Below are 14,433 nucleotides of genomic sequence, written 5' to 3'. Positions count from 1 at the left end.
TTAGAATACATAGTTTTTAGAACAGTGAATATTTGGTTTGTACTACATGTATAAAACCAACCGTATCCAAAATAAATGTTTAACGGCAAGCATGTTGTAGATTACCTGACAGGCTGTCAATTAATTAAATGATAAGCTGGTTTGCCACAAGGCAATTTTTATTTTTGCAGTTTATTCAATGTAGTCTTTCCTATCTATCTATATACCGTATTTTCCGGACTATAAGTCGCACTTCTTTTCATAGTTTGGCTGGTCCAGCGACTTTCAGTCAGGTGCGACTTATTTATCAAAATAAATTTGACATGAACCAAGAGAAAACATTACCGTCTCTTGGTTCTTGGTTCTAAGGTCCAAATGGCATCCATGATGCCATTTGGAGTCTTGAATACCCAATTCATCAGACGGGAACAGCCCTTGAATCTGGCGCCTTAGACCACTCTGCCATCCTGACTGATCTCAATTGTGTGTAATACTATACTGCCCACTGAATTAAAGTTGCGGAAATATGGGTTGCTACCTGTGCTTTATTTTGTTTTCTCCACTCACTGAGAATCAACATATTTCATGATATAGCCTAGTTAATGGGTTTTGGGATGTTTCAAATAAAAATAAGAAAAATAAATCAAACATAGGCTAAGTGCTTTTCTGGTTGCTGTGTGTCACATGATGACCCTGCCTGTTACTAACAGGCTGTTAGGATAACTTCAAATAGGACTAAGCAATGAGCAACTCACACAAATGCCCTCATACACACAAATACACTCAACAGTGTTTTAACCTAATGAGTTCCGTCATATAAGCTTCCTAGTAAAAGTGGTGACTTTACTGGCCAGTCTAGGTGAAATCTTCTATCCGCTTGATGTGGAATAGAGCTTATGTGAGATTATAAGATGTTACCACTTCTGCTTCATGTGCTCTTCATTTATCTATAAAACCATTGCAAGATACTTTTTGAGATATTCTTAGATTCTTCCATAAGTTGAGGAGATCCAAAGTGCAGTTATCATTTAAGTAAAAAAGCGAGTTATTTATTCTTGAAAAGCATCATCTTTTATTTCTGTTCTCTTAGCTCATCTGCAAAACAACTTTACGTGGATTTTAATCTGTTCCCTGTACAGTGGGCTGAAATAATCAAAATACTGAGATGAGGGAAAAAATAAACAATTCACTTACTGGCTAAAATAAATAAATAAAATATTTGCAAATGCATCTATAAAACAAAAAAACTCTGTGACGATGACAACAACAACATTATTAATCGTACCTGTTTCTGAACATTTATTACAACTTTGAGAATGCGTGCATATGATAAATTTCATAAAAGATTTGAATGACATTCAAAATCTTGAATCTATTTGCAATACATTCAAACTAAATTGTATTGAAAATACAGTGGTGTGAAAAAGTGTTGTCCCCCTTCCTGATTTCTTATTTTTTTTGCATGTTTGTCACACTTTAAAGGTACAGGTTATAGGACCTGCCACTAGAGGGCGAACTACCAAAACAATAACAATTGCGAGGTTTGATGACGCTAAGAAGGAGCGTGGAATGATGGGATTTGTTTTCTTCTACCTAACCGCTGACGGCCATCAATCAGAGGATATGAAAACGATTACCACTTGTTCAACAAATATATACACTCGTGTACATTCAAACACAATAATTGGGCATACATAGCAAACAGGAGTTCAACAATATACGCGAGTAGATTACATACAAAGAGATCAGACTATTGATCCCCCGCGTTTGGCGTGTATGCCCCATAATACTAATCTTGTTGATCGTTATAATAGTATAAGTTTTCTGTAAAGATACGAATCAAAACAACTCACCTGTCGAGTAAAACACAAGCGAGTTCGGCATCTCTTTCTAGTTGAAGATTGTCGCAAAGCTCTCTCCATCTAGAAAATGCAACACCAATATTGATCCTCGCTCTTTCTCTCCTCTTGTCCCAAACTCTTCTTGGGTCGTTTGGTTGGCCAGTACGCTTATGTTTAAGGGAGCTGTCCTTGTCGACAAAACCAGCGGCAGCCGGTAAACACAATCCACCATAAAATGTGCAAGAAGAAGTAAATAAGGAACTGCTTGAAGCAAGCTAGTGGTTTGCTGGACACTACTTCCTCAATGAAAACATTAGAGATATTGTTAGTAATCAGATGGACAAAATATAAAAACAAAATAAACACTAGTGGTTTTTAGATATTTTACTGCAAATATCTTACAAATTGTACCTTTAATGTTTCAGATCAAACTAAATTTAAATTTTAGTAAAAGATAACACGAACACAACATGCAGTTTTTAAATGAAGGTTTTTATTATTAAGGGAAAACTAAATCCAAAAATACAAGGCCCTGTGTGAAGAAGTGTTTGCCCCCTAAACCTAATAACTGTTTGGGCCACCCTTACAAGCAACAACTGCAATCAAGTATTTGCGATAAGTTGCAGTGAGTCGGTTACAGTGCTCTGGCGGAATTTTGGTCCACTCATCTATGCAGAATTGTTGAAGTTCAGCCACACTGAAGGGTTTGAGCATGAACCGCCTTTTTAAGGTCATGCCACAGCATCTCAATAGGATTCAGGTCAGGACTTTGACTAGGCCACTCCAAAATCTTCATTTTCTTTTTCTTCAGCCATTCAGAGGTGGACTTGCTGATGTGTTTTGGATCATTGTCCTGTTGCAGAACCCAAGTTCGCTTCAGCTTAAGGTCATGAACAGATGTCCGGACATTCTACTTCAGGATTTTTTGGTAAACAGCAGAATTCACGTTTCCATTTATCACAGGAAGTCTTCCAGGTTAGAGGTGGCAAAACAGCCCCAGACCATCACACTACTGCCACCATATTTTACTTTTGGTATTATGTTATTTTTCTGAAATGCATAATGGGACACACACCTTCCAAAAAGTTCAAATTTTGTCTCGTCAGTCCACAGAGTATTGAAATGGCTTTATAAACATTTACAGACTGATAGATCTCAATTACTTTCTCATTTGTTTCTGGATTTCTTTGGATCTTGGCATGATGTCTAGCTTTTGAGGATCTTTTGGTCTAGTTCACTTTATCAGGCAGATCCTATTTAAGAGATTTCTTGATTTCGAACAGGTGTGGCAGGTATCAGGCCTGGATGTGGCAAGAGAAATTGAACTCAGGTGTGATAAACCACAATTTTAACGGAGACTTAGGTCTGTGCAGAGCAAAAGCGGGCGTTTATCACCTTGTGGGGGTTTTCAAACTGCTGGGTGTTTCTAAATCATGCAATCAAAATGATCCCCGTAACCAAACCTCACCCGTAAACCTAACATCACTATGACGTCAGGCAATCAGGTATCATGGTGTAAAAACACCCTGATCTGGCAACTCCCATTACTTTCCTGCAGAGACCTATACTTGTTTTAATGGGGGGCTAACACTTCTTCACACAGGGCTTATCTTTGACTAATATTTAAATTTGTTTGATGATCTGAAACATTAAAGTGTGACAAACATGCAAAACAATAAGAAATCCTTATTTTATAAGAAAGTCTTACAAAATGTTGTTCAACTTGAGTTCAATATTTCCCAGGACAGTAAACCATTATTATTGTTTTTTTTCCAGAGAAGTGTTATCTACAAATGTGCAGTCAAGACTATTACAACTTTAAGCCTGAATGTTCAGTTCAAAGCTCATCTCCTGTTGATAGTTGGCTTCCTCTGATGGATTTGTAAACAGATGAGACATTATTATTCAATCTTCCGTTTCTACTTATTCACTTAATGTACAGAATTCCAGCTGTGACCTGAAGATCAAACATTTGATTATTTTGCTGTATTATTGCTGCTGTACCCCTTGTTGTCTGGCCCACTCTGACATTTAAAATTATTACTTAATTACTGCCAAATTCCATTCTCATTTTCAATTAATTTGACCAAATATTGTAGTTGTTATAACCGTTACAGGTTTGGTGGCTGGCCCCTACTTTGCCTTTTAATTCTCCTTTTGTGGTTAAAATCACAACCAACAAACTGGCAGAGTGCACCCAAATCTGCATGTGAAAGTATGGGCCTTAACTGTCATCCATGACCTTACATAAAAACACACATCCACACATACATTTGCACCCACGCACACAGGGGCACATGGATACTCAGAATCAAAAAGGTAAGGTTACACCTCAATTCGAGGTTAATCTTCCTTAAATAAGAAGTGCTTTTAGTGTCACGTTCCAATTGAAATTGCTTAGCCCCCTCAGGCTTAATAGAGGAACTGCAATTGGCTTGCTCTTATTTGCAGTCTTCTAAGTGAACTTTAAGCTTTAAATCCTGTCTAGCAAAATAAAACATATTGAACTGAAAGTTATTTTTCTCTAAGAGGACTACATCCAGTTGTCTTAGGGATTTCAGTGCAATTTCTTTATTTTTGCTTTCTTTTAAGTGAAACCTGATAAAAAAATATGTAAAATTTAAATAAGAGACATATCTGAGAAAACTTAATGGACTCATAAATTACATTTCCAAGTTTGGACCACAGAAGTATGGGAGACCATAGCAAACGTTTTTCCATTCCCATTAGCTTCAACTGCCAAAGACAAATTAACTATTGCCTTTCCAAGACTTTCCAAAAGTGGAAAAACACATAGAGAGATGGATTATGGTTATGGCTTGCCAGCTGTATTAGAAACTGTATAAAGAAATTTAATGCCAGGGAAATATATGAAAGACACAAAAAACAATATATTTAGTTCTTTTTTTATTTTCATCAAAGAACAAAATAGAACCATATTACATGCTGTATGGGCAGGCATCTATCTATCAAACATTTTTTTGTTGTTGTCATTTTAGTTTTCTTGCAAGATTGCCACAAAATAAAGTTAAAGAGACACTATTATATTGCCACTGAACATCAGAATGAGGCAATTACTTTTCACTGAGTGTCACTTTCCCACAAAAAGGTGCTATATATAGGCGTACAACCTTCTGAATAGCCAGTGGACAATAATAGTGTGACACATGCTTACCATAAAAACTGTAATATTGTTCCTGTGGATCTTAAGTCACAGAGCCATTGAGAAAGTAATCTTAACACACACTGTCATGCAAAAAGATATTCCCCATCACTCCAAGGGAAATATCTGGAAGCAGAATCATCAAGATACGGCGAGGCTAAACAAGGAATATAAAAAGTCCCATTTTCATCTTTTTTCCCCATGTCTGACTCGAGACATTTGCTCTGAGATCTGGTGTGCAATTTATGCAGGAGCCACAGAGGACACTTCTGTCTTGGATGTGGACACCTCAGAGCCATCATCCACCTTCTTTCCAAAGAGCTGCATTATGCATACACGGAACTGCAAAGCAAGAGATATCAAGAATATTTAGCGAATATTTAGCGTTTTCTCAATGTGCTCACGGTCTGAGCTCCATTAAACAGCACGGGCTTACTTGTCGGTTCATGAAGACATAAATGATGGGGTTGTAGATGGTGGCACTCTTGGCAAAGTAGGCAGGCATGGCTGCTGCCAGTGGGTGGAAGGCATAGCCTGGGTTTGCAGCTGCAAAGCAGGCGAAGAACGTGTAAGGTCCCCAACAAACACAGTAGGCCAGGATCATGACAACCACCATTCTGGACACTTCCTTCTCTGCTTTCTGTGTTGACTCAGAATCCTTCTGCTGCTGGGCGACCTGTTAAAAAGAAATGACAGATGCTTAACAGCTTTTTCACAAACTGGAATACAATTTAGAAACCAGTCCTAGAGACAACTTACAGCATGAATGGCCAACCACACGGCAATATAGCAGAGAATGATAACGGCCAAAGGGATGATACAGCAAGTGATCATCAGGACAATCATGTAGGACTGGACACCGGGGTCTTCGCTTCCACTGAAGACATCAGGGCCGCAGGAGGTCTTCAAACCATGAGGCCAGAATCTGTAAGAAAATAATGGATTTTAAGATTCACATTTATTCTTTTATGGAACGTATGTGCTTGTATTACAAGACAAAGAATTTAATCATTTTATGTTGAAATACATTTACATAGCTGTCAAATGTCTTCATTTTGATAATTTAATAATGTATTTTACCTGCTCCAGCCAAAGATGGGAGGGGCACACCAAAAAGCAGACCAAACCCAGGAGAAGATGATACCACCAGATGCCCATTTAGCATCAAACTTGACATTTCCAAATGGTTTGCAGACAACCACCCATCTTTCCCAAGAGATGACAGTCAAAGACCACAGAGCAGCGATACCTATTGTGTTATATGTATTAAACATTTTTTTCTAATGCATTTATTTGTAGTTGTTATTTGACTGTGAATAATGGTGTCTTTGGTCAGTAACTTACCACACACAGACACAGTGTATCCCTCAAAAATACACATGGGATGTCCGAGGATAAAGTACCCAAAAAACTGGTTGATGACACTGATGGTGCTGGCCAAAAGAGTCTCTCCTAGATCAGCTATAGCAAGGTTGACCAGGATCCAGTTAAGAGGGTGACGGAGCTTCTTAAATTTGGCTGTGGCCACCAGCACCAGGCCATTGGTGAAGGTTGAGGCAACGACCACAAAGAACATCCATACTGTTGCTAGGTTGTATACCCATCGAGGGGCAATGTGGTAATTGGGTCCCTCAAAGGGATCTGGAAATTATAAATAGCAGTAATATCACCATCTTGAAATAGTTCTTACCCAATAGCCATTACAACCAACTATTATTTTTCTAAAGCTTCTTATTCATCAATCTGAAATTGTATATTCCTTCTGGCAGTAAAAAAAAAAAAAAAGTTTAAGACTATGACTACCAAAGACTTCCGTCTTCTTTCTTTGCCACTGTTCAGAAACAGCTTAAAGCTCAAAAAGACTTTCACATGGCTTTGTCATATTAATAGAATAGCTATATTTTTCTAATTATTATGTTTTTAAAAAATAATACAGATATAAGTTACTAAAGACTTACCCCTGGTGTTATTACTGTTGGTATATACAAACATTGTTTCCCTCGTCGTTTCATCTCCCTTTCGCCTGGCTGCAAAGATTGCATCACCCCACTGCTCTGCCATTTTTGGAAGTTGTAGTATAGCCCAAACCTGTAGTTAATTAGCTGTTGTAAAGGTCTGGGCCTTTGAACTTTTACTATCTGCTGTCTCTGGTCAACTCACACTGACTTTGGGCTCCTGTCAAAGTTCTTTTATAGACAAAAATAGAAAATGCCCTGGCTTACAGGGTGAAGATTTTTTTTTAGGTCAAAACAGGTATCAGGAGTAGAACAAAGACTCATTCATTAGGCTTATAGGAGGCCTAAGCTACTGTTCCTTCCTAGGATTGTTGAAGCCATCACAGGTAAACCAAAACAGTGTGCAGTGACATTTGGCATGACTTAGCCAGGAGTGATTATACGGTGACAGTGCCCATTGATGCTTCCTAAGTTTTAAGTTTAGGTCACAGATCACTTTTGCACTTTACTGAAGCTTCTTGGACAGTGTGTCAAGAATAACTTTTATTTGAAAATCCAAAAAATAATATTGCAAATAATTGAGACAGATGTCACTTTCTGAAACAATATAGCATTAGAATACTCTGGCAAAAAATAACAGAATCCTTTCTGGTACTTACTAATTACAATTCTGCATTTTAGGTTTAAAAAAATGGATTTGTATAGAAAGGTTGCATTTTGTGTTTTACAATAAAAAAATAAATTAAAGTTTAACAAATAAAAGAGGATTCTAAAGTTAGCTTGTTTTTTTATTATTTTTTTTATAATTATTTTTTGCATTATTACTATACATATTTGCACATTCATACATTATATATTGCATAGTTACATAGAATCTATTACATAGCTTCAATTCTATAATATTCTACAACCGCAATATTTCATGGGAAGTCGTGGCCTAGTGGTAAGAGAGTTTGACTCCCAACCCCAGGGTTGTGGGTTCGAGTCTTGGGCCGGCAATACCACGACCTTGAGCAAGGCACCGAACCCCCAACTATTCCCTGGGCACTGCAGCATAAATGGCAGCCCACTGCTCTGTGTGTGTGTTCACTGCTGTGTGTGTGTGCACTTTGGATGGGTTAAATGCAGAGCACGAATTCTGAGTATGGGTCACCATACTTGGCTGTATGTCACTTTCGCTTCATATAAAGGTTCTTTAGGTGTATGTGGTTCTGAGAATTTTAATATCATTAAAGAAGCTTTAATTTCAAAATTTCAGACTATTTCAAACCAGAAAGTTCACCTAATTTCAATAAGTCGTAAATAATGTTAAAATTACTGCACAACTTTACTAAAGACTTTACGGAGTATATTTAAGTCTTTATAAAGTACAGGAACATTTTCTCAATGATATCAATGCCATTGTAAACACTGTGCCATACAGTTCTTACTTAACACTTAAATTTTACTCTCTCATGCCCATTTAAAACAAATTCAATTTCAATTGTAATCATCATGTTTTGTGCAGGGTAACTGTAAGTCAGACATCTAGGTTACAGTCCAAGATCCAAATCAGCTTACTGGGACAACTGGGGTACCCTGGTACCCTCCACAAGGGATCTTAATTAGTATTGACAAGGATGCAGCCCAAACCTTCCTAATCCCAATGGATTGATGGTTCAGTTTAGGGAAAGCAGGGTTTATCTGAAAATCTTGATGAGGTCAGTTTTAATCTCTCCCTTTTTCTGACCATAGGCGTTTTCTTTCTTTCAGTTATCTGCTCTGCTTCTACTTCTATTGTGGCAAAGTGGAGCAGGAGGAAATGCTAGAACGTGAACAGACCAAACCAGGATGGAATGGATCCAACACGAAGACAATAGCAGTCTGTAAACCTTTTTTGTTTGTTTGTTTATTTCCTTGTTTTTGGCGAATAAGAAATTGCTGAGAGTTGTCAGGTATTTTTTTCAGTATGATCTTTTACACTTTCTTTTAAAGTGGACTTAATGAATTTAGTATATGCTTTGGTGGGATTGAAAATCATTGTGATGTTTTGTTGCTATTGCAATGTAAAATCAGATATATTCAGTGATGTAGTTGAAAAGGATGTTTTTCAGAAACGGATGGATCAGAAAGTATCATGGGGCAGGACTCAGTCAGTCGTATGTCTGGAATTCCGCTAGTTCTGAACTATTCGTGATTGGCAAAAGTTCACTACTAGCAGAACTCAGATATACAACTGAATTCTCAACGAAAGCTCAAGATTAGCAGTTTGGTCTCATATGGCCTGCCATTGGACAGCTGCTATATTCGCGGTATATAGTTCTGAATGTGTATTTAAAAAAATACATTTGAATGAAATTAATCCATATAATTGATGTTAATCTAACATGGGCAAAACTTTGCTTTTACTGCTCATTGTTTGTCTAACATCATTTGTGGTTTAATTTCTAGATGAACTACCAAGTTGTTCTTGTTCTTGATGTGATTGTGTTAGGCTGGATTGAAAATGACAAGAGCTCACTTCTTATTTTTTCTTTCCACTTTTCTCTTGATTTGGAAGTTATCTACTTATTGGATGAAGTACATTAAGTTAAGGTGAGTAAGCATGCATACATAAATCTGCGGTGCATGGGAGAGGACATGGTCGGTTTACTTAGCTTTGTCGTGGCCACGAGATATTAATTCGTAGGAACGTCATGATGATGTAACGAGATGTTATGTTGAGGGAACATGTTTTTCTCGTGGCCACGAGTTTAATTCGTAAACAAACCTACATGACCATAGCAACCCGGGATTATCAGAGATGTATTCATTAATATTTTAGGTGCCCTTGAGCAAGGCATCGAACCCCCAACTGCTCCCCGGGTGCTGCAGCATAAATGGCTGCCCACTGCTCCGGGTGTGTGTTCACAGTGTGTGTGTTCACTGCTCTGTGTGTGTGCACTTCGGATGGGTTAAATGCAGAGCACAAATTCTGAGTATGGGTCACCATACTTGGCTGAATGTCACTTTACTTTCACAGCCCCCCCACCCCAAGGATTTTCTAAATGAAATGTAAATGATAAATAAATTCATAATAAATTATGTTCCTGTTTTTGATGTCACTTTCATTAACATTATATCATTAAAAAAAAAAAAAAAAAGAAAAGAAAAAGCCTATTATGGAGGAGGTCTCAGGCAAGCAACACATAAACTGTGCAAGAGTTATGCCGGAGAACATCAGTCAATTCACTATAGAGAAAGTGGGAAAAAACACTGACAGAGCTTTCTAATGCTGCGTTAATGGCTAATATTCTCTGAGACAATGAGACAAAAGACGAAATTACCTCAACAAATTCTGATAACTATATTTAACTGTCTTAAATTATTTCCTTAATATTCCTCTTGTGTCCCGTATAGTGCAAAACATGAGAATATACATATTGTTAAACAGGTTGTTTTTGAAAATTGGTGCATGAAATAAAGCTGCTCTTAATTTTCATTGATGACTGCAGTGTTAATACATTTTTATTATAGGCCTATAGTTAACTGCATAAATTAATAGACCTGTTAAAAAAAAAATATATATATAAGGCCTACAATAATTGGAAATGCTAAATCATCTTAATATTGCCGATTTTTGATGCTTTTGACAATATCTCTGGCTATCGTCCACGCATGATACGACCCATCTTAGCATCATACATCAGAGATGTAGTCATTCATATTTTATTTGAAAAAATTCCAGTTAGCATAATCAAATCTTGATTTGCATGTCGAGCATTTACAGTAGACTATTATTTACAAAAGTATTCAGAAAATTAAATGTAAAAAAAGAATATAAAATATAACCAATAATAATCTAATAATAATAATATTAAGGGGAAAAGACGATCAGTTATCGGATTTACAAGATTGTAGGATGGATAAAAATGTTTTCTTTATTCATGATAAACTTAATTTGAATGCTGACTATAACACATAATAAAGTTCAGTAGCCAAGGTATATGGTTAATATAATATTTTAATAATGAAATATTTTCTATAATAATAATTTTATGATTCAAAATAAAATATTAATGAATAAATCTCTGATAATCGCGGGTTGCTATGGTTTGTTTACGCATTCAAGTCGTGGCCACGAGAAAAATATGTTGTTCCTTCAACATAAGAAGTTGTGGGCATGAGAAATGGATGTCATTTCCTCAACATAGCATCTCGAGGCCACGGCATAAGGATGTGGTTACCTGGACAAAATGATCTCGTGGCCACGACATAATATGACGCTCCCACGAGTTAATATGATGTTCCCACAAATTAATATCTCATGGCCACAACATATTATCACATTCCCACGAGTTATTATGTCGTGGCCACAACAAAACTAAGTGAACTGACCATGTCCTAAATTTAATTTAATTTAATTTTAATTTTAAAAAATTTAATGTCTTGTACCGGGCACCGTACAAATCAAGGATCCGAGCAATGACATTTTTCTTCAAATCTAAAGAGATATTGAAATCCACTGTACATAAGTTCTCATTATTGCTTATTAGTGCAATAATGAAAAATGATTAAATATTAGTGTAAAACAGTTTTGCATACTAGTTAGTATAGTCTGTTTAACTTTATGTTTCAGACCATCCTTGGATGTGTTTACTCCATTAATTATAACTGAAGGGCTATGGACTTAAGTACAACCAGACATGAGATACTTCTCCATTTTTATGTTTTAGTTGTGGTAAAATGGTGTGTTTGAGTCTGTGTGAAACAGGAAGAAATAAGAACGTGAACTATTTAATATACAAACTATTGTATTGTATGTCAATAACTGCTACATTTAACAACACATTCTTTATTTCTTTAAATTTATCGTACATTTTTATTGATAATAATGATTTTCTACTCATTCTACCAGTTCAGCAAGCCAAGAACAAGTTACAAAAAAAAATGTTGACATTAAAATCAAAAATTCCTATTGTGTCTATGTTTATTATTTACAATCATTGTAAAATTGTTTTTCACTTGCCAAAGTGGTTCTGTCCGCAGGAGGAGGTTACATTAAGAGTGGGTTTATTTCTCTGGTGCAACAGAGGAGACCTGGGTGACCTGAGATGAAGAAGAAGCCTCATCTTCCTCAATATTTTTGCCACAGACCATCTTCATCATACAGGACCGGAACTGGGTTTCAAAAGAGAAGAGCAGAACATGTTACTTGAAGTGAGTAGTTATGCAATGTGAATATGGCACTTGGTACTGTATCCCTGTAGGGACAAACATCAACAATACTGCAAATGTCCACTTAGCACATAACACTATACCTGTTTGTTCATTAAGACATAGATGACAGGATTGTACACTGTAGAGGATTTAGAAAGGCAGGATGGTATGGTAGCCATTCTCAGATCAAAAGCTTCACCACGGTGGGAAACTATCCAGAGAGAAAAGCTAGCATATGGTGCCCAGCATAACAAGAAGCCGAAAACCATCACCACCACCATTTTTGTCACCTCCCTCTCTGCCTTCTGGGTCGAAGCGGAATCTGCTTGAGCTTTGGCTGCCTGGTAGGACAAACATGGGATTTTAGAGCACCTGGCAACATGAGCAACACTGCAATAATACCGTCTCCATCTAGTGGACACGAGCAATGTTTATCCTAAAGCATTAAAAAGTGTGGCAGAAGAATGAAAGACACGTATAATTTATTCATTTAAAAATACATAATGAATGGTATTTTATCAGTATTTAATGTTAATACGAATCTTACCTTTATTAAAACAACAAAGTGTGCATTTCATTTTATGATCTGAATGTTCATATAGCTAAGGTTTTCCGATCAAAATAAAGAACAGAAAATAATATGGTTTTGTGGCTTTAAAATTTATTAAAATTATTTATTTTTGTATTTTTTATACAACACTGTTGTTCTATAAAATTCTTCTTCCTTACCCAAACTTTTAGTCTTTTCTTAAAACACTGACATTTTACTAAAATTATTCGTTCTGGGGCAGCTTTCAATGTGAAATACAAATTGTACTCACCAATTTGAGTGTAATGAGTAGTTGACCATAACAGAACACGATGGTGCCAAAAGGAACCGCAAAGCAGAAGCCGAACAAAAACATGACATAGGATTCGTTGTTGTATTTGTTGTTAGTGGTATACCAGTCGGGTCCACAGGAGCACTGCAAACCTTCAGGTATGTACCTGTAAAAGAGATCTTATTGAGACTGATGGGATAGACACAATTAATTTATAATTCATTCCACACACTTGAATTATAATCAGAGGATTTCACTTCTGGACTTCAACTAGCTGTTTAGAAATGGAGCAAAAAGGTGCTAGGTGTTGTTTTTCTTTCTTCAGGTTCAGTGGAAGATGGCACTGTGGCTTTATTCAATGTAGTATGAGCACTGGGACTTACCGGCTCCAGCCAAACAGCGGAGGGAGTGAAGCTGCCAATGCACTAATCCAAGGAAGTATGCAACCAGCTATGGCATGAGGGGTTTTGAAGGTAAAGTTCCCAAGGGGTTTGCAAATGACCAGCCACCTTTCCAATGCCACTACAGCAAGAGACCACAAACTCACCATTCCTGCAAGAACAAAGAAAAAAAATAACAACAGAGAATCAGTTTATTGAATCTATGAACTACAATTAACTACAACAAGCTAACACAGAAACTTTAAAATAATGCGATGCATGTTGCATTTTACCTCCAAGTGTTGCAAGGAAGCCCTCAATTTTACATGCTGTCGCCCCGAAGATGAAGTACCTATTAACGAACGAGTAGAACGACAATGGGGAAGCAAAAATGGCCACAAACAAGTTGGCAATGGCAAGGTTCACAAGAATGTAGTTAAGGTGCGATCTGAGTTTCTTGAATTGAATTGTGCAAACAATGGTAAGGATGTTGATAGAAGTCCCTCCGATGAAAATAAGAAACATAAAGAGAGCCATGGCCATGAATACGCCTTGGTTTCCCAGGTGGTCTTGGGGGACCAAAAAAGGGCTGTAAGCTGAGATGTTGTGGATATCTAAAGGGATGGGGATGTAGAAGTCTTCTTGAAACTCTGGTACTTTCTTCATCTTGTTTGAAACTGCCAACCACTCCACAGAGAACGCTGTAACACCTTGAAGCTTAAATAAATAGTATTATTTCCTTCGCAGATCACTGTAGCATCGCAAAAAATAAAGTCTAACCAGAATCGCTGTGAATTCTCTCTTCATTGATCACCAGATGAAGCCTACCTCAAACTATTACCAAGTGATCCTTCTTTTATAAGGATTCAAAAGATACCATTTTGCTCCTCCCAAATGGCCTTAATGGAAGGATTTGTGTTTTGTTATCATCTACCATCTTGTGCACGCACACACAAAACTACATCTGTGTATTGCAAAACACACAATTCACCTAATCTCATTTCCAACACCAAAACCTGGCTAATTCGGATCATCCCTTTCACCCTGCAGTGTGGTTCTGTGTTAGCGGTGGCAGTTAATCTGCTGCACAGTGCATATAATTCGGCTAATCACTTG

General features: G+C 37.0%; 2 protein-coding genes and 1 long non-coding RNA gene across 4 annotated transcripts; 1 reads left to right on the top strand and 2 right to left on the bottom strand.

Moving 5' to 3' along the window:
- Positions 1–4,880: 4,880 nt before the first annotated feature.
- On the bottom strand, positions 4,881–7,157 carry LOC132119510 (red-sensitive opsin-1). Its single transcript, XM_059529543.1, has 6 exons — positions 6,942–7,157; positions 6,328–6,624; positions 6,064–6,232; positions 5,743–5,908; positions 5,420–5,659; positions 4,881–5,325 (listed from the first exon to the last, which is right to left on the bottom strand). Exons 1-6 carry the CDS (start codon positions 7,042–7,044, stop codon positions 5,227–5,229), a joined length of 1,074 nt encoding a protein of 357 aa, XP_059385526.1. The 5' UTR covers positions 7,045–7,157; the 3' UTR covers positions 4,881–5,226.
- Positions 7,158–8,708: 1,551 nt separating this feature from the next.
- On the top strand, positions 8,709–12,755 carry LOC132119509 (uncharacterized). Of its 2 annotated transcripts, none has more exons than XR_009426164.1 (3): positions 8,709–9,229; positions 9,478–9,512; positions 11,536–12,755. It is a non-coding gene; the product is annotated as an uncharacterized LOC132119509 (long non-coding RNA). The 2 variants fall into 2 exon arrangements; XR_009426163.1 differs by having other exon boundaries at positions 9,412–9,512.
- On the bottom strand, positions 11,736–14,120 carry LOC132119508 (blue-sensitive opsin-like). Its single transcript, XM_059529542.1, has 5 exons — positions 13,611–14,120; positions 13,321–13,489; positions 12,938–13,103; positions 12,218–12,457; positions 11,736–12,077 (listed from the first exon to the last, which is right to left on the bottom strand). Exons 1-5 carry the CDS (start codon positions 13,981–13,983, stop codon positions 11,970–11,972), a joined length of 1,056 nt encoding a protein of 351 aa, XP_059385525.1. The 5' UTR covers positions 13,984–14,120; the 3' UTR covers positions 11,736–11,969.
- Between the last annotated feature and the right edge of the window lie 313 nt (positions 14,121–14,433).

This window comes from Carassius carassius, chromosome 38 (genome assembly GCF_963082965.1).
Source record: "Carassius carassius chromosome 38, fCarCar2.1, whole genome shotgun sequence".
Classification (NCBI taxonomy): Eukaryota; Metazoa; Chordata; class Actinopteri; order Cypriniformes; family Cyprinidae; genus Carassius; species Carassius carassius.
The sequence above is the reverse complement of the archived record's forward strand: the minus strand, read 5'-3'. Positions and strand labels throughout refer to the sequence as shown.

Coding starts and splice junctions, on each gene's coding strand:
- LOC132119508 (XM_059529542.1), bottom strand. CDS start 13,983: ATGAAGAAAGTACCAGAGTTTCAAGAAGACTTCTACATCCCCATCCCT. Junction 13,490..13,610: donor CTTCCTTGCAACACTTGGAG/GTAAAATGCAAC, acceptor TTGTTCTTGCAG/GAATGGTGAGTTTGTGGTCT. Junction 12,078..12,217: donor ATGTCTTAATGAACAAACAG/GTATAGTGTTAT, acceptor TTTGAAACCCAG/TTCCGGTCCTGTATGATGAA.
- LOC132119510 (XM_059529543.1), bottom strand. CDS start 7,044: ATGGCAGAGCAGTGGGGTGATGCAATCTTTGCAGCCAGGCGAAAGGGA. Junction 5,909..6,063: donor CCCATCTTTGGCTGGAGCAG/GTAAAATACATT, acceptor ATTTTCTTACAG/ATTCTGGCCTCATGGTTTGA. Junction 5,326..5,419: donor ATGTCTTCATGAACCGACAA/GTAAGCCCGTGC, acceptor CTTGCTTTGCAG/TTCCGTGTATGCATAATGCA.